We start from the raw sequence: 25,489 nt of genomic DNA on the forward strand, positions 1-25,489 counted from the left end.
CAGACGGTCTTGAACTTGACCTTCACACCAATAGGGAGCCAGTGGAGAGATCGCAGAGCTGAAGAGATATGATCCCTGGGCTTGAGGCCAAGGACAAGTCTTGCAGTGCTGTTCTGGATTAGTTGTAAAGGGCGAAGAGTAGAAGCATGCAGATTTAGAAAGAGGCTGTTGCAGTAGTCCAGCCTAGAGAGGACCAGGGCTCTGAAGACAGTGAGCTTCTGGGGGAAAGTGAGAAAAGGAAGAATACCTCTGAGGAGGTGCAGGTGTCAGAGATGTGAGGAGAAAAGGAGAGGGTGGAGTTGAAGATGACACCAAGGTTCTTAGCCTCACAGGAAGTCACGGGTAGGGAGCCCAGGGTGGGCGACCAGAGTGAGAGAGGAAGGCGGGAGCAGGTGTCCCAATGAAGAGGATCTCAGTCTTACTGGCATTAGGGCAGAGATCATTGGAGGCGCACCATTCCTGAATTGCGGACAGACAGTCAGGTATGAGAGAAGGAGCAGAAGAGGCTGAGGGGAGCCTGAGGAGAGCTGGGTGGCATCCGCATAACTCTGAACGTTAGAGCAGACGGTAAAGATGCGCTGGGCCAAAGGTGCTAGGTAGTGGTTAAAGAGCCAGGGGGAGAGGTTAGACCCCTGGGGAACACCACAAGTAGAGAGAGAGAGAGAGAGAGAGAGAGAGAAAGAGAAAGAGAGAGAGAGAGAAAGAGAAAGAGAGAGAGAGAGAGAGAGAGAGAGAGGGGGAGAGAGAGAGAGAGAGAGAGAGAGAGAGGAGAAAGAGAGAGAGAGAGAGGGGGAAGAGAGAGGAGAGAGAGAGAGAGAGAGGGAGGAGAGAGGAGAGAGAGAGTGCGAGAGGAGAGAGAGAGAGGAGAGAGAGAGAGAGAGAGCGAGCGATAGAAGAGAGGAAAGACCCAAGTTGGACCTGGGAGAGTCGATCAGTGAGCAAGGTCAACCAGGCTAGGGCCTGAGCAGAGATACCCAGTTTGTCGAAGAGATGATTGAGCAGGATGGCCTGGTTGACCGTGTCGAAAGCAGAGGATAGATGAAGGAGAATGAGGACAGAGTGAGATTAGAGTCAAGAAGAGCTAATGATGATCTTCAGTTGAGAGAGAAGTTGAAAACATTACAATTCAGATTATAGTTCCGTTGCTCTGGTCAACACTGATACACGGTTCCTCCCTTGCCCTGAGCCTGTAACAGAGTTTAAGTTGACCAGCATATCTACAAAGGCGTGAGCAGACTAAACCAGGGTTGTACTGGGAACTATAAAGGTCCTTGAATTTTCATTTCCTTTTTAAAGTGGCATGCGAACATATCAAGCCCCACCTCTCTAAGGAGGGTTTACAGGGTTGTTCCTCGAAATGAACATTTTGAAAACATGGGTTCAACTGGTGTATTGAAAAGACAATGTGCCCATATATAGGGATTCCAAAGAACAAAAAACTAACACATAACATCTATTTGTTAAAAGTTATGTAAAGCATACTGGGAGATATCTCACAGACTGTTTCCTCCAAAGGGCTGCAGGCGAGGAGGATAGAGGCAAGGAATGTGGCGTGGACACTGGGAAAGTGGATTAAAAAGCAGGCAGCACCAATCTTAGTTTGCTGGTGAAGCAATTGAAACTGCCCAGAGGCCACCTCAAAATGCGAAGGTGGAAGAGAGCAAAGAGGGGGGGGTTGAAGGATGTGTCTAGGTGCATGTATGAATCAGTGGCAGAGCCAGGGTGTCTCTGCATGCCCTCGTCCTAACCTCCAAAGAGACATCGCAGAGGCCCTATCTTTGGTATCCTTTACCCAAAGTTGCAAAAGTTGATAGAGAACAATGATGATGAGTTTGAGTAAATATGATGATAGAGAAATGTGTAATCCCTGAGAGAAGGTGAACAATGACTGCTAGTTAAGCAGTTGGGTTTTCAGGACCAGCAGTATCTGCCTGACCTGCTAGAATTGTGAACCTGAAGCAAAAGAGTACTGCTCGGGGGCGGGGGGAGGGACGTCAGATGTTTTCCTGCTGCAAACCTCAGCCACTGCAGGAGCAGAATGCCTGGATTTGGGTCCCCACCTTTTGTTTTGGGAACTTGGGATTTCCTATCTGATAGGTGTGTGCTGGCACAATATCCACCCTCATTTTGGCAGTTTAAGGCAAGAACATACATTGGCCCTGTATCCAGCGAGTTCAAAACTAGGGCTTCCTTGTATGTGTATGGGCGCCCATAACCAGGGCTCTGCTAGTTTGGCCAAATCGTGTTTCTTACCATGTCAAATCCAGACCAGGGTATTCGAATGACCATTCCACCCAAACCCCAGCAATACAGAAATATCCCATTCTGCATCTAGGAGCCCTGCATAAGGTGACCAGATTCTGGAGAAAAAAAAAAACGGTACCGGCGTCTAACATAGTAGGACTACAGCTTCATAGTAGGACACGGGGTGGCCTCTCCCGTGTCATGTTGCAGGAACAGAACGCGTATAGTGACCCGGAGAAAGATAGAAGGTATGCGGGGGGGGGGGGGGGGAGATCGAGTGAGGAGAGCGCCTGGAGTCCCGAGACTATTTTAAGTTTGAAAACCCCATCCAGGAGGATTTGGGGATCATTGGATACCATCCCGGTTTTCGGCCAAAACCATGGAAAAAATATGATATCCAGCCAAAAACTGGAATGGTATCCACCCGATCCCCCCAAATCCCACGACAGGTTTTTAAACTTAAAAAAGTCCCAGGACCCCGGGACGGAGGTGCAAATACCCGGACAGTCCCAGCAAAACCGGGACGTCTGGTCACCCCAGCCCTACAGCACCATTTAGTAGCACACGGTTCTCATTTCTGCGTGTGGTGCTTGTTCTCAGTGACAACGGCACTGGGCTGCAGATACCTCATTGCTCTTTAGTGTCTCATTGAGATATACTTCCATTTGTCTCTGCTCCTGCCACACAGCCCTCTCCCCCCCCCCCATCCCCCCTATCCGGAACAGGGCTCGGCGTCCTCAGCAGCTACCCCTAATGCGGGGATGTGCCCCTATCACACTAGCCTGCTTTGCCCCCAGGTGCAGAGAATGGGCTGACACTAGCCCCCGCCCCCCCCCCACATGAACATTGTCTGCGTGCTACAAACCGGTGTATAACGTACTTTCTCTCTGGCATCCCCAACATCGAGTGGGACGGTCACATGTGTTAATATATGAATAATTTCATAAACAAGCTCATTTCAAGCACCGATGTTCGTGGACCGCTTTAATTATTATTGTTAGCTTGCCTAATAGTTATTCTCCCACTAGCCAGCATCACTTAGCAAGGCTGAGCTTGACTTGCACGTGTGCCTACACAAAATAAACTAGCAGTGTACACACCACCCAATTCACCTGCTACTAGTAACTGCATTAGGGCATGCGCTTAGGTTCCATGCTAGAGTTGCAATGCTCATTTCCTTTGATAACTCGAGATAATAATAAACATTATGAAATCCAGCTTGGCACCTTATGGGCATTTCCATCTGGCAGCCACTTTCTGCTGCCCTCCCTCCCCTCCCTCCCCTCGCCCCACTTGCAGGATGCAGATCCGTAAGCGCTTGCCCACGGGAAGGAACGTCAGCGCCACTCATCTCCCATTTTTAAGAAATAAACACATATTTTCGTAGTCCTAGCCGCTGTGTTGTATCTACACAGAGTTCCGTTTGCTTTTTGTCACATCTTAATTGTGTGCGCTGCATGCAGCAAAGTAAAAAAATGCACATAGCCCTCACAAAAGAGGCCCATGCCCCACTGCAGAGAGAGGCCCACTGGGAAATCTCCAAACTCCCCAGTAGCCCAGTCCAACTGCCAATGGTCTAAACAATTCCATATTCTTTGGAAACATGAAATGTTGCGAAGAAGAAACCCAAAGTACATGTGTTTTGTTATTATTCAGGAGCCACTTACTAATGTTATGTTGCAGCTCCCCCTACTGGTGCTTTGTTGTATCTACGACAGGTCAGGGCAGTTCTAAATGATGCACAATCTCAAAACCTCGTTTAAATTGTTGTTTTCCCCGATGGCCGGGCGTATGTCAGGCCCGGCTCCAGGAATTTTCATCTGGGTGGGCCAGAGTTGTGATCAGAGGGGCCCACATTCTATTGGGTGTGGGTCTAGGAGTACCCTAAACAAAGTGCTGGCGTTGATTCAGATTTCCCAGATCCGTGATCCAGCAAACAATGTCTTCCCAGATCTGCAAAAATATGTTTGCACCCCTCTATAAAAAACAGTACATAGCAAAAGAGAAGCAAGGAAAATAGTGTTGCAACATCAATCTACCTACCTTCCCATCCTATCTTCTCCCCCCTTTCTGTTATATCTGATCCTCTTCACCTTTCACCATTCAGTTACCTTCCTTCAGCTGCCCTAACCACCACTCCCATTTACCTCCCCTCCCACCTATTCACACCAGCACCCAGCACACCTTTCCTTGCCTGTTTTAGGAGAATTATTGAGGGTGATGCCACCTCTTCCACCTCTGAGAGGGCTGAGCAGTGCGGCCCCCAGTCTTTGTACCATCTGAGATGGTGTCCGCCCAACAATACCTTCCTAAGCACTGTGGCTACTCCCAGCATGCCCCGGAAGAGATGCTTGTGCTCCCTCCATCTTGTTGTGAAAGATAGATCCCCCCCCGGCCCCTCAGAATACTGAAGCAAGGAATAGGCGATTTTGTTTCCTACAAAATTACATTTTCTTTCAAACTTCAGTTAATTTCAGGAACAGAACATACCATGTCCAATCAACACAGGTAGTCTTTTGATCTTAAGAATATTTCGAGCACAGCAACATATACTCCAATAACATAAACATGTATATACAATCCTCCCTTTACCCACCCATTCCACAACCTCCTTCCCCCCTCTTTTCCAACTGAAACACTACAGCAGTCCCATTCTGAATGTCTCCCATCAATGGTTCATGTCCAAAATTCCATGTTAAACACAAAAAGTTATTTAATTGAGTTGAGAGTGCACGGGAGTGCTAGGTGCTGCATCAGGAGGCAGACGGTGCTATTTGAGGGGTTTGCGGCCTTCTGGTATCGCTCCTGGTGGGGCGTGACCCTGTACATCATTGTCCGGTACATACTGTTAACACACTGGTTATAATATGCAATTGTCCATGATGACTCTTTGTTTGATGTGTTTACTTTGATTTGCTGGTGAATGGCACAATCTTATTCAATAAATGTGGCCTGGATATTTTCAAAGTTACTTGTGAGTGTCCTAATGCTTGTGCTGTCCATCTATTAAACCATGAGTGTGGCTTTTTTGGAATAGCTTATAATGCGAACTCAATCATTTGGAGGGGCACCTAATTTTAACAGGTAAGGGATAGTGAAATTAAAAGTATGCCAAGGATCACACACTTTGATCAAGTGGTAAAGCCATAATTTGAGCCTAGCCTGAAATTTAGATACTTGACCACACATCGTCTGAGCTCAAGTTGGTACAAATATGTGTTGAAGTTTGGCTTTGAATACCTAAAATAATAATAAATGTTATACAGATCACTTTAAAAAAATGCACAAGTCACATGATAAACCAACCTGAAAATGTATTCATCAGTGTAGAAACATGTTGATGAAAATATTAAGGGGGGAATTATGTTTTGAATCCAAAATTGCAAAGAGTTATTTTCCTGTTTGCACTTTTTTGCAAAAGGGGCCATTCATTAATTTTAATTGTTTCCACCAAGTACTGGAAAAGTAAAGAGTAAAACATAGGCGAAAATTGCCTTTGCTCCTTACTTTACCATTAAGTGTCTGCAAAGTGTAAATATCACTTCCACAATTAAGGATTATGGGAGCCATCCACAATGTATTCCTTTGGACTCTGCTCGCTTTTACTAGGTGTAAACGTCAGACAGATCCCATAGTAATCCATTGGTTTTCCCCAATGTAAAAATACAATGCTGGTGGAACACCAATCGGATTTGGCAGGGGGACCTTGTTAAGTCTGATCTGCTCTCCAACTTCGCCTGTCAAATCATACAAAATCCAGCAGCTCATAAAATGTGGATCTAAATGCATTTAGCACCACTTCGTCCACACCGCTTGACCTGGAAAATTATCCCCTATGACTGTAGCTTTATTTTCCCCCATCCTGAATGCAAGCCTACAAGCTCCAGCATAGCATTAATGAGAATTTACAAAACTACTCATACAGACTCAAAGTGAAATGAAACGCATGACAAAGTTACTGTTTCACACAGCTTGTTATGTATCCCCTTACTTACTAATCACCCAACGATCACACTTAAATAGCTTCTTAAAACCCTATATAACTTTTTTTTAAAGTGCTACAGCAATGGACACTGCCTTTTACCTTTTCTCATCTCTAATCACTTCCTGTTGTAAATAATCTGCCTCAGAGACTCTCACTGGTAGGGCCTGTTTAGCCCTGCTGTTCTTATTCGAGGGGAGGGAGTAGAGCAGAGGGCCGGGGGGTTGGCAATGGCATTTGTCCCTTTTCCAATTGTTAAATCCACCTCTGATTGCACTCTTAAGAAAATATTTAAATACTGCTTTTTAGTTATAAAAGATATACACTTTTTATTCTTTGTCCGTAACATTATAGAAAACTCACTTCTTTTTTGTTATTTTACAGGTGTTGATGTTTCATTTCCAGAACTGCCTAAACACCCAGCACCCAAGATTTACATCATACTTTCCAAACAAATACCACAACACACATGACCTATTTTGTTTACATGTATACTCTGTAAATTTACTCAAACAGAATGAGGTTATCAAGTCAATACTTATCAGTTTGAATCATGAAACGTTCGGTCAGAGTAGACTAGCCTTCCAAACAAAGATGCATTCTATTTAGGTCAGAGCCCCACTGGTAAGTATGCATGAGAAGATTTGAAACTGGTCAATGGTTGCCAACCTAGCCTTATCATTTTCAGGTAGGGCCTTGTTGGACCAGCTCAGTCAGGTGCAGCTTGATTCCCTAGGCATAGCAAGCAAGACACCCACATCTGGGCATATACACGTTCACTTAGGGAGACACACTCAAGGCAATATGCACTGGCAGAGCCAACAGCTTGGGCTTTTGATTAGGCATGGATAGGCATTTGCCAGGTACTGCAATGAGGGTACCACCTGGCCAAAAGATGGAAAAAGCTGGAAACTGCTGTCAGTAACTGGGCATATGATGGCAAATGTCTGCTAATACCTATACGCAAGCCAAAACTGCAGACTTTGTGATTGCTTGTTTAAGACAGGACTTCAGTGCAAGTCACAGAGGCATTGACAAATATATTGTTTATAAAAACAACTGGCTGAAGACACACATTAAGATAATTTTACTACAACAGTAGCTCATTTACAGAGGAAATTAAGTAATTAAACAGTCAAAAGAATGCTTAGATATAACACTGACATGCCCTGTACAGCAACATGTTTGTTGTTACTTTGTGACAGAGCTTGCTCAAAGAGTTCTGCAAAGGTTAGGTTTTGGTGGTGAGGCATTGACATAGCCATGGCTAGTCATTAGGTGGGTAGGTGACCAGACACACCCATAGGATGTGTGTTTCTCCTCACAGTTTATTGCCATGTAATCTGTGTTCCACAGCATGAGTTCTGTTGGTACCTAATAGGTAAAAAGTCTCTGAATCAATCAGAACCACCACCATTGCTCTGGCCAGCCTTCCATACCATTGTTTGCATATCTGCCTTGGCCCTGTCACTAATGTCAGAAGCCCTTCCCAAACTGCTAAACCACAGAGCCTAAACATGAATGTGGTTGCTTGTGTTCCAGTGCAGATGCAATACTTCTTAGCAATTGAGATTAAACTGCACCTTTTGGTGGCAGCACCAAAAGTAATTTGCTAATGGCTTGTCCCCTTCTCTAATCGCACAGACATATTACAGAATTATGGCATGGAATGTTGCGCAGAGCAACAGTAGTGGTAATGTTTAATTCAAAGCATTGCATCTATCACTTTTTGATTTGACTATACTCTCGCCTCCAGAATTACATTTTTGTTACTACCAACCTTATCTTTTCACTTATACTCAAGTAGTTAATGCAGCAGAATATATACTTTGAATGTCATTTGTAAGGCACCCCGTCAGTTGACGCACCTTCTGCAGAAATCTGTGTTAAAGCAACTTTATCTGTCATTTATTGTTTGATCTAGTTAACCATTTTATTAAGCATGATGTGTAAAACCACTATATTCCCACAAAAAAACAACATATTTTAAATTACAGAATCCAAAATTTTGATTTTAGGTTTCAGAAAATGGTTGTAGGCACCCTGCTTGAATAAGTGTGCTACCTCACTAAGAGGTGTGAATGGCTGTGGGGCATACATCATTGTCTAGGGTAAAAAAAAAAACAATTCCTGGCCAGGCCTCTTGCAATTCAGCCTCTCAGAATGATGTCTCTGAAGTTGCTGCTGAATGTTTAGACGCAGGGGTGCACAACTGATTTTGCCAGATGGCCGAATGTACCCTACATGCTGGCTATAGTGGGCCGAAAAGTAAATGCGGGAGGAGAGGCAAGCGAGGTAGTGGCAGGAGTGTTCTTCAACCCTCAATTATTATTAAACACATGGAAAAAATACATTTTTAGGTGTGCCGGTCTTTGTGTATTTCAAACGTATATTTTGTACTTCAGATTGTCCATTTTTATAATTAATTTATTTCATAAGGATATATTGGCAATAGTGGACAAAGTAGACAAATCATTCAGGAGAAAAAACACTGCGCTCAAACATTTCACGCATTATGCCGCTTTAGATTTCAAGGCACAAGCTCATTATTTTGGACTGCTATTTGGACTGCTATACTTTGCTTTTTGAGTTGGTCATACTCTTGGGAGTATGGCCTTCGTTGAGTCAGGTTTCCACAAAAGGCAAGGGAGGTACATCTCTTAACTGTGCCTAATTTAGCTTTATGATTGGGTTAACTCTTGCGTGTGAGACTATACCCCATGGCCCCCACCCTCCAACCAAACACTATGCCCAATGGCCCCCACCCTGCAACACGACACTATGCCCATGGCCACCACCCCCCAACCAAACACTATGCCCCATGGCCCCCACCCCCAACCAAACACTATGCCCCATGGCCATAATCCCACAACTAAAAACTGTCCCCCATGGCCCACACCTCCACACTATGCCCCATGGCCACCACCCCTCCAACCAAACTCTGCCACATGGCCCCCACACCCAACCAAACACTATGCCCCATGGCTCCCACCCACCAACCAGACCCTATGCCCCATGGCCATCCCCACAAACACACAATGCCCCATGGCCTCCAACCAAACACTATGCCCCATGGCCACAATCCCAAATCTAGAAACTGTGGCACATGGCCCACACCCCCACACTATGCTCCATGGCCACCACCCACAACCAAACACTACGCCCCATGGCTCCCACATCCAACCAGACACTATGCCCCCCACCCCCAAATGAACACTATGCCCCATGGCCACAATCCCACAGCTAAAAACGGTGCAACATGGCCCGCACCCCCACACTATGCCCCATGGCCACCACCCACAACCAAACACTATGCCCCATGGCTCCCACACCCAACAGACACTAGGCCCAATGGCCCCCAACCCCAAATAAACACTATGCCCCATGGCCACAATCCCACAACTAAGAGCTGTGCCCCATGGCCCACACCGCCACACTATGCCCCATGGCCACCACCCCCCCCAACCAAACACTATGTCACATTGGCCCCACCCCCCAACCAAACACTATGCCCAATGGACCCCACCCACCAACCAAACTCTATGCCCAATGGACCCCACCCTGCAACCAAACACTATGCCCATGGCCACAATCCCACAACTAAAAACTGTGCTCCATGGCCTGCACCCCCACACTATGCCCCATGGCCACCGCCCCCAACCAAACCATAGGCCCCACACCCCCCAAACAACATAATGATCAGTGGATTGCATCGGCGCAAGAGCCTTTTCACAAAGACAGTGAGCTAAATAGAATTGGCATCAACAAATGACTGTCTGCATCCCGGTTTCACTACAAACCAAAGTGTGTGATCCTGGCCAAATCATGCAATCGTACTGTGCCCTATCTGCAGTGATTCACTTCATAGCTTATGTTAGCATATCATGCTGTTATAAAAAACAAATCCTAATGAATATAGAGTTGCTGCATCTATAATAACAGTGCAATTTAGGTATTTTGCACCACAAAGTTATTTGCCACTTGGCTTACTTATGGCAACCTTTTCTAAAGTCACTTCCATTGTACCTTCAAGTACCAAAAACTGATGATGCTCCTTGCAACGTCCTTTTCTGTGAAGTCACTTCTGTTGGTGCAATCCGTATGCAAGTGTAGGTGTTAAAATGCCATCTGCCACTAATGTTACCTAAAAAAGGTGATGGGAGGGGAAGCTGCGTGAATGAGGCCTTATGTATGGAATTGCGCACACTGCATTTGAGGGGAAAGTAGCAGGACTTTTTTTGCGCCTCACCCGACACACTGTTGCAATGCTGGATACGCCCCTGCACACACCCCAAACTCCCAGCACACACACCGATAAAGAACATGAGAGTGCCCCCACTTACCAGCACTGTGGATGTGCTTGCGCTGCAGCTGGCGTGGAAAGGCTGAAATGCCTTCTGGCAACAGTCCACACCACGCCAGCTGCAATGCTGGCCCTCTATTGGTGTAGCCCATGCACTAGGTGACTCGTAAGAGCCACGTAGTAAATGCAGTCCACCAATAGAGGGTCAGCATTTCCCGGCCTGGCAAGTAAAAAAAAAGACTTTCCTAACAGAGGATGCCCGTAGCTGCTTGCGGCCTGTCCTCCGTTAGGAGAGTCTTTCATCCTGGCGCGCCGGGAACATCAACATAGTGGGCCGCACTTGGGCCGCATGTTGTGCACCCGTGGTTTAGAGTGACATCCACCCCCCACTCCCTCGGTTACCAGTGGTCATTAACACCACTGGCAAGGCCCCCTTTCTAGGGGGGGCCAGAGGCTGGCTTTGGGGGGGCCTGGCCCCCCTTGCCCCCCTGCTGGAGCCGGGCCTGGCATATGTTGTATGACTTGCCCCTCAACTAAGCCATGTGCGCGTGAGATAAGGAGGATGGCAAGTCCTAACCCAGGGTGCGGACACACACACACACACAGCCCTGGTGTTCAAGAGAGTGGCTGGATTTCGAAACATCGATTTGGGGCGGGGGGCTACACCTTTAGCCGAGTCTGTGGCTCAGTGGACTAATGCATCCACTACAGAGACCTGTGTTTGACCTCATGGTCACAGGTGCGAATCGGCTTCATCCTTCTGATGTCGATAAAATGAGTACCATTAAGTTGGTTAATAATAAACATCTGTTATTAACCCAAGATACGCTCGCTTTACAAATACGTCTGTTATGTCATGTTTTAATTCTTCCGAAAATGATTCAATATAATCAATATAATGCTCACCGTCACTGCGTCCATGCTCCAAGACTCCCTGAGTGCATTATCCCTCTATACTGCACAGATGCCTTTCCACGCTGTGCACTAATCCCCAGTACCACTGTCAAGATCACTTTACCACACTCTCTGGGGAGAGCCTGATGGTCATCCAGGGCCTGTGGGCACGCAGACATCTCCAGCTACAGATTGCCAATCCGAGGGTAGCAGGAGAGGCGGGCAGCAGCTGCTGCTGTTAAACGTCAGTATAAGCACCCTCACGAATAAACGACAGTAGTCCCTCAAATGAATTCAAAATAGTTTTGAGGGTTTATTGATTCTGGCCGCGGAAATGTTGGTCAAAGCAGTTACACCCTCATAGGAGGCTGACAGATGAAATGGGACCACACAACTTAGTGGAGGCCCAGTGACTTTGACAAAGAAAGGTTAATAGCGTTTTTAAGTGGTCATGTAGGGTTTCAGCTCGCTGCTGGCAGCCTCCCTTTATTCCACTGTGCAGAGTCAGACAAACATGTTCTGGGAAATCTGAAGCAAGCCACTCACCTTCACCCTCTATTGCTTTATCTAGAATTTTGCCACAGAATGACGCTGCAAAGAAGGGCAAATCGTATATTTTCTAAGGATATATATACATATATATATATATATACTAATGTGAGAGCCTGTGTACACGGGCCAAAGTGCGTAAAGAAAGACATTTTCAGAGTATTAATATGTTATGTGGTATATATGATCGCAATTGATTGCAATTCAAGTTAATAGAAACAGTTTTCATTAACATACTAGGACCACTATATATCTTAAAGCAACAGCTCCCTCTAGCAGTGACAACAGGCAAAGCGAGCAGTCTCTACTGCACATGACAGCATTGGACAAACCTACATCTGGCCTTTTATTATATTTTATGATGTTTGCTGGCCAAAGAAAGGCCTTTGCAAAAGGTGCTCAATGATCACAGAGCGGTGTTTAACCTGTTTTTAGTTCTTTGCTGCAGGGGTAATGAATAGGCTTGGTGCTTGATGAAGTTCAAGGTGTGGCTCCTTGTATGCCACCTCAAAGATCAACCAGGGAAATCATACATTGAAAATTTACATTAGGAAACCTATTCTCTGTCATAATTTACACTCCCCACAGCTGCCTACCTAGCAGAAGTAGTTCACCTATGATGGGGCCCTGCTGGACTGGGTGCACGTTTTCCTTTCACCCTCTCTTTCACCTCCTTCTTGTGCACTTACATTACCCAGAATGCACCAGGCCTAGTTTGCCAGGCCTAGTACAGTGGTTTTTTGTTTCTGTATGTTCTACTCCCTCTCCTCCCCCACCCCTTCTTGTCTTGTGCTTGCACTAGTAGTAATGCCGTCAGGCCTAGTATGATCATTGATTTTTGTTATATCATTCGGAAACTTCAAGGCCTAAGAATGACTCTGTATTCCCTTGTTCCCTTCCCACTTTGAAGCACTTCACTTGTGTACAAGCGCTTTACAAATGAACAATTACAATGCACTGAATACATTCTTACCATCCCTTACTAATTCTGGGAACTGATATATGTCCTCCTGGCTAACTGTACCAACTGAAACTGCTTGTGATCCAAAACACATACTTGCTATTTTTCCACTGGCCTTTTGCATTTGAAAAGCTTAAAGTACACCACAGGAATGCATGGCTTTTCAAGCATGACAAGAAGACCTTTCAGACCTTTGACAGAGGCCCTGTTGACATTTCTTTCAGTGAAAGTGTTCTTACTAGTGCCGATGCCCGGGCGAACTGAGGTCCCCAGTGTGCACAGATACTTGCCTAAGATTCCCTCCAGAAAGGGAACATGTCTGCACATGTCCATTCTTTTTGCTAAAAGTGGCTTCTCGCTTTCGACCAACTGCAAAGATAATTCTTCGCAAATTTGAGTGGGATGAAACGATGCAGTCTGATGGATGTGGGCGGGGCCATGGGAGGCCGGACGTTCTCCAGACTGCGCGTCTTCATGATCGCCTTACGTAGGATGTATGAGCGTTCGCCGACTTTTATTTGACAAACAGCATTTCCATGAAAGGTTTTTTCACTGAATTTGCCCTTTTATTTTACCATGAACAACGGGCGAAACAGCCTAGCACCCCCTTTCAAACTCCCTTATTATACACCTTACACAAACTTCCCATCTGTACGTTTAGAAAAGTGGTAAAAAAGTAGGAGAAACAATTCCATGTAATGTAGTTGCCATTCGGCAAAAGTGGGGAATACACCCCTTGCATATAGTTTGTGTCCCCTTTAATGGATGGGTGTTTGCACTTGAAGTATGTTCTATATTATTGATATTTTACCGTCTGGTGGCACAGTAGATCTTCAGCAAGAGAGGTCTGGGATAAGGAGCGATAGCACCCGGACTACTTACTGGTAATCTTGATTAATCTAAATCATACTCTTCTTCGTCACAGTGCTCATCCCTTCCACCCTTCAGGGACTGGGCCCAGGCTTTGATCTGTGAACTTGGATTAAAAAAAAGGAAGATCTAGAAGAGGAAATGGCCTTATGACCCAGCCCTAGAAGTAAGGCGCCTCAAGCCTGAAAAGGGAATAACAAAAAACTTTAAAATGTAAGTGTTTGTCCTGATCGATCGCCCTCAACCAATACCGAACTGTGACAATGAAGATTAGGATTCAGAGCAAACAAGATTATCAACAAGTAATCCTGGTATTTGACTCTAATATCACAATAGCCTTAGTTCCTGCCCAAGTTACATTATCGCACCTATTCGTGAAGGTCAAGGGCTGAGTCGGCCCTTGTGTGATTTAAATCATTGAGTGAATGGGCCACACAGATGCCAGAAACGAGCGCCTAACTCTCTGATCTAGATAAGCCACCTCAGCTATCTTAAGGGCATAATGGAAACCAGGTTCAGAAGGTTGCATTGCCACAGGATGCCAATGTGAACTATGACAAGATTGCCATGGAGGATTTTAAAGCAATACATGTGCTGGTCTTTAAAACTTTCCAAAATCACAGCATGAAATATATAATGCCCCTCCCTCCCCTCCAGCCCCACACATAGTCTCTGGTCACCTGATTCGGGGTGGGGCACGTGCACTATGGTACTGCTGTAACTGCACTTGCTGGTGTCGGACACCACACTCATGGCCTTGATGGACAGGGTGAGGTCCGTGATGGGCGCTCCAACCACAGTGGCGGCTGCGCGTGCTTCGGACCGACCCATCGAGCGCGCAGACAACTTACTTCGAGGAACAGGTGTGGGTGCCGGAGACCCATCTGGATGAGAAAAGAAAAACACAATACATGAGTCACTTCTGGGAACCAAAGAACACAGGAGTGATCCCTCTGAGGGATTGCGATGCATCTGAAGAAAATAACACATTCACCCATTCCTTCACGCACGAGCTTTCACATAGCACAACAAAATAGGGATGCCAAGTGTTCTCTTACGTTGTTGGCCTGAAATAACAGCACCTTCAGATGAATACACACATCAACACAAAGCCGTCTTACATTTACCCTCTTTCTCCATTAACCTCACCCACCACCTCTCTTTCAGATCCACTGGAGCGCCATCTTGCATTTGCCCTCTCCCCACTAACCTCACCCACACCCTCTCTTTAAGATCCACCCGAGCGCCATCTTGCATTTTTTCTCTCCCCACTAACCATACCCACCACCTCTCTTTCAGATCCACTGGAGCGCCATCTTGCATTTTCTACCCGATTGACCTCACCCACCCACCTCTCGTTCAGATCTGCTAGAGCACCATCTTGCATTTTCCCTCTCCCCACTAACCTCACCCACACCCTCACTTTAAGATCCACCCGAGCGCCATCTTGCATTTTTTCTCTCCCCACTTACCATACCCACCCACCCCTCTTTCAGATCCACTAGAGCGCCATCTTGCATTTTCCCTCTCTCCCCAACCTCACCCACACCCTCACTTTCAGATCCACCTGAGCGCCATCTTGCATTTGCCCTCTCCCCACTAACCTCACCCACACCCTCTCTTTAAGATCCACCCGAGCGCCATCTTGCATTTTTTCTCTCCCCACTTACCATACCCACCCACCCCTCTTTCAGATCCACTAGAGCGCCATCTTGCATTTTTTCTCTCCCCATTTTTTCTCTCCCCACTTACCATACCCACCCATCCCTCTTTCAGATCCACTAGAGCGCCATCTTGCATTTTCCCTCTCCCCACTAACCTCACCCACACCCTCACTTTCAGATCCACCCGAGCGCCATCTTGCATTTTTTTCTCCCCATTTTTTCTCTCCCCACTTACCATACCCACCCATCCCTCTTTCAGATCCACCCGAGCGCCATCTTGCATTTTTTTTCTTCCCATTTTTTCTCTCCCCACTTACCATACCCACCCACCCCTCTTTCAGATCCACTGGAGCGCCATCTTGCATTTTCCCTCTCTCCCCAACCTCACCCACACCCTCACTTTCAGATCCACCAGAGAGCCGGGAGACCAGGCAAATGGCAGTGGTGAGCAATATAAATCCCACAGTATATGATATGATAACCACATGACGTGGTATTGCATCCATGTGTGCTTTGCAATCACTAGCCCTTCTGAGATTCAACATTTAAAAAGCATTCGGGGCCGAGCTGAACATCAAATCTTGTGGCAAACACTCATGAGGCGGCACAAGAAAATATAGATATAAATGTGCCTAGAGGCTCAAAAACTACCATTTTGGTTGTTTTTACTTTTAACTTGGTTAGCAATTTAAAATGAATGAGTTATGACCTGCTGATATGGAAGGGTTAACTATTGGCACCAGTTAGATAATCATATCAATATCAAGTTTTTACATAGCGTTTTGTGTTGTATTTTGGACTCTTCTAAGCGCTGTAGACATAGGCGATTTTATAACCCACTTTATTGGTACTCCATTTCTTAATGACAGAAGGATGACCTGCTGAGTCACACAGTCAGGTTTGAAAACCTGTCACTTTAGGTTGTAAAGAGATCTCTGCGGGTGGCGCGTAACTCACTGAGCCCTCTGATCGTTATTTACCCTACTTGCAGAGGTAGCTTTCAGACACGGAACAATCTGCAATCTACGTTAGCGTATCTGAAGCAGGGTAAACTGGATTGACTATATGTATGGGATAAAGTGCACCCTACTGTACGTTATAAGGATATTGCAAGGCCCGGAGGAGTTCCGTGACCAGCCGAGTTAATTTATAAGATCACAGAACTCCTTCTTAAATACCAAAGGGGGTATTTTATTACTTATAATACATGGCCACACACTGTCATTCCCTTTAATACCTGGCCTCTTGCTTAATCTAATATAAAAGATCTTCCATTTGCTGTTCCATATATTCAATGCAGAATCTGTTTGGATTTAAGATAGCTAACACGTAGCGGTGAACGTGCTGCAAAAAAATAGTTAAAATATTTTAATAAAATGCACTGATAAAACGTTTTCTTCATTTTGCACTTGAAGATAAGCAATACCAAGCAGCTTCTGGCTCCCATGTCTTAAACTTCAGCTGTGCACAAATGAAACATTAAGCATGAGGAAACACATGGCGTCTCTTTACAAACTATTTGGATGATATCAACCCTTACACACTGAATAAGTGGATTGTTGTCAACACTCATCAAAGCGAATTCAGTTGTGTTTATATGCATCTCGATTCTTTATTTATACACCAATTGATTGATTTTTTTCTCTCCCCATTGTTTGTCATTTGCTGTTATCTTCTACACCCATATAGATTTACAAGGTGTTACTATCGATCCAAATGTTAAATTGGACTTGATTTTGTCCTTCACCTGAACTTAAATTGTTATTTTTCTTGTGCTAAACACTATGTTATTCTTGTTTTCTTAACGATTCAGAGAATATGGTTTATAATTATCCATGAATATGCATGATTATTTGAAACATGTTCTACTGTATATTGATTTTCATATGTATTATTGATAGGTTTTATTGTACCTTTGATCTGAATAAAATATTTATACACTAAAAAAGAATGTTACTTGGTTGGCTAATCACAATGCTAGAAGCCGGCAAAAGGAGGATGTGTAATTGTACGCATTTACCATTTACTACAATCTAAACACATCGTTTTTGCTCCACTGATCCAACATTTTATAAGGATGCTTATGTAAAAGCACCTAGAGTGCATATGTTTCTAAATGAGTACAAGCATGACACCAGTCTTACAGCCAGTCAGGAATGCATCCGTTCTGTTTCAAATAACTACACAAAACACATTTTGTTTACGGTGCCTTGGCAATGTATGCATGGACGGTTGTGAGAGATACCTTCCAAAGTTTTTGATCCCCTCCGTCCATGCCGGGTCAATCTGCCCTCCTGTGAAGACGAGGATGTGTTTATAGAGGATATGCTCTTCCTTTTCCGTGCAGGGATGCTGTAGCTCTCAAGGTACCTGTGGAATCAAAAAAGTACACAATCTCAAAATAACCAACATCTAAAAATAGAGTTGTCCTATCACAAAAATCTTTAACTCTTGTCTAATCTGTTGTGCTGTATTACAGGCATCCCTACAGATTAAGGGGTATATCAGCTAACTCCAATCCCTAAAAATAGGCAAATACCCCCAACAAATAAAAAAGAGGCAGTACAAATACTCCCAACAAAAAATAGGAAATGGATACAAAGAACCTTGTGCCCGGCTTTCAATCACCCAGCTATATGGATATGTTTGGACCTGTAGTACCACGTGAAAAAACTACTATTATAACTGCCTGATCAGAAGCAGTAAACATGCATCTCTTAATGTGTATGACTAACAAGGTGAAAAAAAATCATGGTAAAAAAAACGCTCCGTTTTCCAGTTAAAACATATTTTTACATGGTTGTTAGAAAATCCTCCTATTGGGAATTGGACTTACATTTTTACTCCCTAAAAAATCATTTTAACTCCAAAAAATAGGGAGTAAAATACTGCCACTTCCAAATCTTATCTGGAGCACTGATTACAGTGTCCTCGCACCATCAAGTCCATACACATACTGATTGGACAGGTGGTAGAATTATGAAAGGGTTAAGTAGAGAAGGTTGAAACACAAGAAACATCTTGGCAAAAGGTGTGGCAACAATGAAAGCCATCAGAAGTACCAAAAGTCACATTCATGCACAGGCTCCAGAGGAGCTCTTTTGAAAACCTCAGGGCCCTCTGCTGACACTTCATTGCAGGGCAAACACGGAGGATCTATATAGGCTCCTCTTGGCCACAGACTTCTGTCCCCTCCACCGGCTCCTTTCCTTCACAAGGCTTAGCTTCTGGTCCTTCCTCCTCGTGCAGTGTCCGAAGTCTCTCATGATCACTCCCCACTGATGTTACTGCTTCCTTCCTCTTCACTTATTTTATTACCTCCTTCCACTCCACAGTTTTACCACCTCCCTCAATTCTTCTGCTGTTACATCCCCTTCCTCTCAAAGTTCTGACCTCCTCTTCAGCTCTCTACATCTCTTCCTGCTCTAATTTGTGGCCACCTCTCTGGTCTCCTTTGCTTCTGTCATAACCTACGTTATCTTACTCCTTCCAGTCTCCAGCCTTCCTCGAACCTGAGCCTCCTGCAACCCACAATGCCACACTGCAGTGCCTTAGTCTAGTGACATTCACAACCTCTACAGTTGCCCTTAATCTTTATGTGTCTACATGTGATGAATTGCGCATGCACGCTGCATGAGCGGCATAGCAGAGTCATAAAACCGCAGACTGTTTTTCTGAAGGTTCATACACCTTTTCCAGCTTCCTTCCATTGTAGCGCTTTGTCCTTAGCTGTGTGGCAGAGTCACACAAACGTTTGGTCCAGATATCTCACAGCTGCTACCATATGCTTGTACATTGGATGCAACAGCAGAGCTCTCATCTCTTAGTTGCTTTAGGGCTTCTTGCACATCTTATTCCCACTACCTTTCCTTGCAGAGGGAAGCCGGCCATGGAGCACAGTGGAGTCCTACATTAAGTTCGGTCCAGCTGTGCACATGGTCTTTTCCAGCTCAATATAACCCATACCTCTTCTCTAGCCACCCTTCATCTTCCAATGTATTTACACTAGACTTCTCTGCCTTTCCTGATCACTTCTAAATGTTTCTGAACAGTTCCTTTATACTATTACTCATTGTATTTATTTTATTTTATCTATTGGATATTTGGATTGCACCTATACAAGTGTTCATGCGCCACAAGAAGACAATGGGCGGGGGACAGAGGAGAAAAGCAATAACAGTAAAACACGGTTCTACCAGGCCTTGTGACATTTGAATCGTGCAAGTGCAGTGACAATAAGTGTAGGGGGCAGGTCAGAGCGGAAGGGCTGGGATGAGGGAAGAGGGGGAGGGAGAAGTGCAGGAAGGCATGGGCTGGGTAAGTACTGAGAGCGGCTCAGGAGGGCAAGTGCCAGGGGGGTGCTAGGGGTAGGGGTCAGCTAGTGCGACAAAGGGGTGGACCAGATTCAGGCTGGTCAGGGAAGGGTGCCGGAGGGCAAGTGCTGGTTAAGGGGTTCTGGGTTAGACTGGACGAGAAGGGCCAGGCCCCAGTGAGGCACATCAGGGACCAGGCACCACTCGCAGCAGCAGGGGGACATTAGCAAGGGTAGGAGGAGGAGAAATAAGTCTTGAGAAGTTTCCAGAACTTAACGAGATCCAGTCTCAAGTCTGAGAGGGGCAGGAAGGCCGTTCCAGAGGGAGGCTCCTGCCGAAGAAACAGATCTACCCCTCCCCCCACGCTCTGCTTGGATAAGCATCTGATCTGAAAATAGTTAGAGCTAGAGGACCAAAGGACTTTAGCAGGGAGGAGTTTAGGGAGAGAAAGTTGGATGTAGCGGGGTCCCAGGCCCCAGAAGGCCGTGTGGATGATGCAGAGGGTCTAGAATTTCAGCCACTGGGAGCCAGTGGAGATATTTTAGGGCTGCCGAAATGCGGTCACTGGGCTTGAGACCAAGGATAAGTCTTGTGGCCCTATGCTGAGTTAGTTGAAGAGAGCGAAGGGAGGAACGAGGAAACATGAGTAAGAGGCTGTTGCAGTTGTCCAGCTTAGAGAGAACCATAGTTCTGGAGACATTGAGCTTCTGGGGAAAGGTGAGGAAAGGGAGAATGCCTCTGAGGAGGTGGAGCAGAAAGTTTGACTTTTTGGCAAGATCTGTGATTATAATTATAATTGTTCTTTTATAACACGTTTATTACCAACCAGTGGTTTCTAAGCACGGGATCGGAACATGTGTTGTGCTGCACTGTCTTGCTTCCAAGACAAACGCTTTGCCCCCGACCTATCCTGTGAGGGTGGAAGGGGAGAGAGGAGTCGAAGATGATCCCAAGGTTACTGCTGTATTTACTGCTATGCTCCCTTTCCTTGTCTTCACAGAGTATGGTTTCCAGAAGGGCCACCCTACCTACAGCGCTTTATGGCCAAACCATATGGCAGGAGGAGCTATACAAATACAAGATAACATAATGTAACAATCAAAGTGATGGATTGAAAGCTTTGAATGAATGAGGAGTGGCACATGTTTTGGGCAGTTTTACAGCCTTATGTTCTGTTTCAAGATAATAACAATGTGCAAATCACTATAACTTCGGCCCCAAAAGGGACAATCCAGTCGCAGCCCTTCCGCCCGGGACCACAAGAAACTCCTAACATCCTACGTAAAATGTTGGCTGGGTGATAAAATGGTCAGAAGAGGGCGACACATGAAGTTACTTTTCTTCATGTAGCTGTCCATTATCTTGACCATCCAGCACAGCAGAACGTGTAAACAATCTAGCAAACCTTTCTTGATTTGTATTGTGACAAAGTCACTGTGGCCTCTCTAGAAAAGAGAGAGAGGCTGTCAATCAATGGGCGTGTGGGGGAGCCACCTGCTCCGTGATGTGACCCCTGGAAATGGTAAACAAGGGATCCCCCATAGTTCCCTTATCCATATGCTCGTAAGAGAGATGAAGAGCGCATCTCCCTGTTTCAGATATCTGGCAAAACACACACACACACACACACACAACACACACACAACACACACACACGCACACACCCCACCCCTATGATGAGAGGGAGAAAGGCATGTCACCAAGCAGGAACGGATTCCACGGATCCAGGTGCAAAGCAGGATCCCAGCATGGCTCCAAGATGAGGGACAATGCTTAACCTGGATCCCAGACCAGACTCTAGAGAATGAACTCGTCAGAGACAGAACGCTCAATCGTGGATTGCAGCCTCCTTTAAGTCTTGCGTTACAGAGCAGTGACAATTCTCAAGAAACTAGGCAGTTGAAATGGCTGCATGGGGTGCAGCCATAATCCCCCTGCCTGATAAAAACACAGGGGACCCATCTAGAGGCCGAGCTTCAATAGTCTGCAATCCTCTTCACTTCAAATGAAACAAAAAGAGGGAGGGTCTACGCACTACGCGAGGAGGTGGGTGCAAGAGCCTAAACCCAATTAAGTGGACAGAAGCCCAGCCATGAACAAGGTAAGAATCATATCCATTGTGGTTGCAATGTCCTGATGAGCCATACTATAAAAGGCAGCAATATTTCACTAGCTACGTGGGGGAGAGGAGAAAGTGCGAGGTGAGCAGAAGCAGGATGGGGAGGAGGAGCACAGCATTGCTGGATGCACACTACGAGCCCTGCCCCCTCTAGACCACACCGCCCGGGCAGCACCCCCCGCCCTCCAACTCCTCCCCCACCCTGGCCCTTGTGTTGTGGGATCCCCCACCACATTTTTTCCATTTGCACCACTGACAGCAGCAAGCTACTGCAAATTAATTATGCACTCTAAAATGTAAAAAGTATTTAATACAAATGCTTATCTTGCTGACCTGCAGATGTACTACCATTTAACACTGATGTCATGTTGGCATGGTAACAAAAGGCTGTACGTGTTCATAGCGGAAACCCTAGGCGGATGGTTAAGTGTATTGTGGCTTCAGAAAAATCATTTTTGCACATTAGGCACCTACATATCACTACTGTTTATATAACAGAGCAGAAAAGCAGCCACTCCATCCTAAAAAAAGACACTCCAGTGAGTAATGAGCCAATGACCATGAGTACGGTCATTAGCATGAGCTCTTTGCTAAACACTTGGCCGCCCATTGTTAGTGTACGTATTGTACCTGATAATACTGTCCACACAGTTGATCTGCTGATACGATGGAATATGCTGTCCTTTCCTTGAGGTGTCACAGGATGACGTAGTCTGTCCCTCAGGGAGGCCAATTGCAAGCGGGAAGTAGGAAGCAGTGGTAGGGGCCTTACCTAAAAACAAAAGACAGCAAAATCAGATTGAAAACGACTGCAGTACATGTGAGCTAAATGGCAAATGTATGGCTATCATTGGAACATGTTTTTCTCATGTAATATTTCTCTTAAATGCATGATTAGTGAATAGAAAGGGCACCATAAGCCATGTTCTTTGCATACCGCAGGCCTCACACTGGGTCCAGCCTTTCATTGAACTAATGATCACTTGGCAATATGGAGTGGCGTGAAGGACTCAGCCAGCAGACACAGTTTGTGCAGTATGAGGACAAGGAGAATTTACATGTAGCTCATGTAGGGGGTGATTCATAAAGAAGTCCACAGGCGTACCTCTGTTTTCCCTGGAGAGAGACAACTCCATTCACAAATAAAAAGTTACCAGGAGTAACCTACTCCTGGAGAACACATTATTCTATTTACTACGTGACCAGGAGTAACTCTGAGGTACACCTGGCCAATACGGAACAGAAGAGTAAGTGAGGAGCTAGTCACAGTTACCACTGGTTACTTCTTTGTGTATCGGCCCAGAGAGTCCATGGTCATTTGAAGCATTACGCTGTGCAAACTCAGAGCAAGTTGATTACACTGACAAATCTGAATACCAACAAGGTTACTCTCCAACTCTCATGCATACCGAGATGGCTCCAAAGAACAAGACTTGAATTAATGTCAAAGTTACAAAACAGTGCATGTTTTGAGTGCAAAGTAGTTCCCTCTGCTGCCTATCAAGATGTTCCATTTTTGAGGGATTCAATACATGTCAGTGCGACTGAAAAGTAATATTTCTTTGAAATAAATTGACATGTTTCATTAAATCTCCCAAAGAAATTGCCAAACAGATGGTGACATTAGACCACCATTTTGCCTGATCTTTGTCCCTGAGCACCATTTCAGAAGCAGGCATCCTACTCATTGCACACACAACCCTTGTGCATTCATTCAATCCCCATCAAGAGGTGTCCCAACGCCTGCCATCAAAAGGGCTGCAGAGACAAGGACCGGTTCTTTTTGGCACAGTTAGGACTGGTAGCATCTAGGGCCCAATTCTACCCAATTCTCCCCTCCATCTATTTCCCCCAACAATACTGAACTACCACGGAAGTCCCATTCACTAGAGCTGCACAGATCACTTTTAAATTTCCAGCAATGTGTATACCAACTGCACCTTGTAAATTGCATTTCTAGTAAATCTAGGAACCTGTGATTTCATAACTTGCATTTCTAGGTCGGATAGGTCCCTGTGATTTCTTAAGTTGCATCTCTTGCTCACCTAGGACACAGTGGTCCCTCTTTACCCTGCCCATCACTCCTTATTTAGCCTTCTCCTGCAAATCCTGCTCCTTCTCCTTATTTTCTTTCTCTCTCACCTACCCCTCTCTTCCTTCAAATGCCCCAGCTCCCTTATACTCACCTCCCAAACAAAACTCGGGTGGCTGCCCTCTCTCCCATCCAACCCACTTTAACTTTATATTCCCCAACCGCTTCCCTTCCCTTCATCTACTCAAGCAACTGCATCCTCTACCTACGCACCCCTATTGACCTCACCCTGGGACTTTGGATTGCCCATACCTCTACAACTAAAACGGCTTTCTCATGAATCATTTCAATTCCAATCATCTCAAACTCTTGGTGATGAGTATCACTGAAACTTGGGTCCCCCATATGACATCGCTGCCCTGGCACCCCTTGACACCAACCCTGCCCATTTCTCTCACTCCCCTCATCCCTCCAAAATAAGTGGTGCCATTCGTCGTTTGATCAGCAAGATCCTCCTCCTTTGAGTATATCTTGTTCCAACTACTCAGTCCACCTCTCTTGCTGTCCTCACCATCTATCATCCACACTCAACCGTTTCTTGCTCGATATTGACGTCTTACTTGAAACAATCCCAGCTGATGTCGCTGCCATCATAATGAGTGACCTCAACTTCCCCAATTTGACTCCGGCCCAACAGCTCCAACTTGATTCCAGTCAATCTGACATCTCACTAGTAAACTCCACAAAACCTTCCAACCCACACGCAAAGGAACTCTCTCTATTGATATTCCTAAATTCACCCTGGTCTCCTCTACTCCCACAATTGAGCCTTATGCCTCTGAAATCTCTCTCACTCACTTCACCCTCCCTATTGCTCCCACATTACACACTCTCCCATCATACTCCCTCATCTATCACCAAACCTAAAATCAAGCCTGACTCCATTGTCTCCTACCTCGACCAAGTCAAGATATCGCTCCACGCTCCCCCTAGTTCACTCGTTCACTCCATTGAACTCACCTTTACTGTAACCACTACCCTATCAATGCCTTTCGATCCACATCCTCATTCATAGATCTAACCCTCCATCCAGCAGCTGAGGACAATGCACGGCTCCTTTCGCCAATGGTGAAAAGACTGACCCCAAAGTCTTTTCTTTACTTAAAAGGACTCTGCTGACCTTGACCACAGCTCCCAACACAGCCAAATGCTCTTAATACACCAATCTGGTTTCCTCTCTCTGCTCGTACCCTCACAAAAAATCCAAGACCCTCTAGGTCATACTTCCTCCCCCCACTCAAAGAACCCTTCCAGTTCCTCTTCTCTCTCTGGCGATGGCTTTGCCACCTTCTTTTCCACAAAAATTAACAACATACAGAACACCTGGGTCAACACATCTAGGTTTCCCACCCTTTTCCTCATTCTCTCCTCCTCCCATTTTCCCTGCACTCCTCGTTTTAGCTCACTGCTCTCTCACCTCCCACAATGAACGACTAGCCATTCTTTTCGTTGCCAGCCCATCCTGTACCCCAACTGACCCCATTGAACCACAGGTTGC

The 25,489-nt window shown here is 45.6% G+C and overlaps 1 protein-coding gene across 7 annotated transcripts in view; it reads right to left on the bottom strand.

The window, feature by feature from the left end:
* The window catches only part of PER3 (period circadian regulator 3), a 494,927-nt gene that overhangs the window by 106,920 nt on the left and 362,518 nt on the right, over positions 1-25,489 (bottom strand). For all 7 annotated transcript variants that reach the window (XM_069610411.1, XM_069610410.1, XM_069610408.1 and 4 more), the window contains 3 exons: positions 22,530-22,671; positions 17,713-17,837; positions 14,484-14,687 (listed from right to left, as the gene is read on the bottom strand). In XM_069610411.1, coding sequence (XP_069466512.1) covers positions 14,484-14,687; positions 17,713-17,837; positions 22,530-22,671 — 471 coding nt within the window. The remainder of the gene's footprint in view (positions 1-14,483; positions 14,688-17,712; positions 17,838-22,529; positions 22,672-25,489) is intronic.

The sequence above is a fragment of the Ambystoma mexicanum genome, chromosome 8 (assembly GCF_040938575.1).
Source record: "Ambystoma mexicanum isolate Mex_15411 chromosome 8, UKY_AmexF1_1, whole genome shotgun sequence".
Lineage (NCBI taxonomy): Eukaryota > Metazoa > Chordata > Amphibia > Caudata > Ambystomatidae > Ambystoma > Ambystoma mexicanum.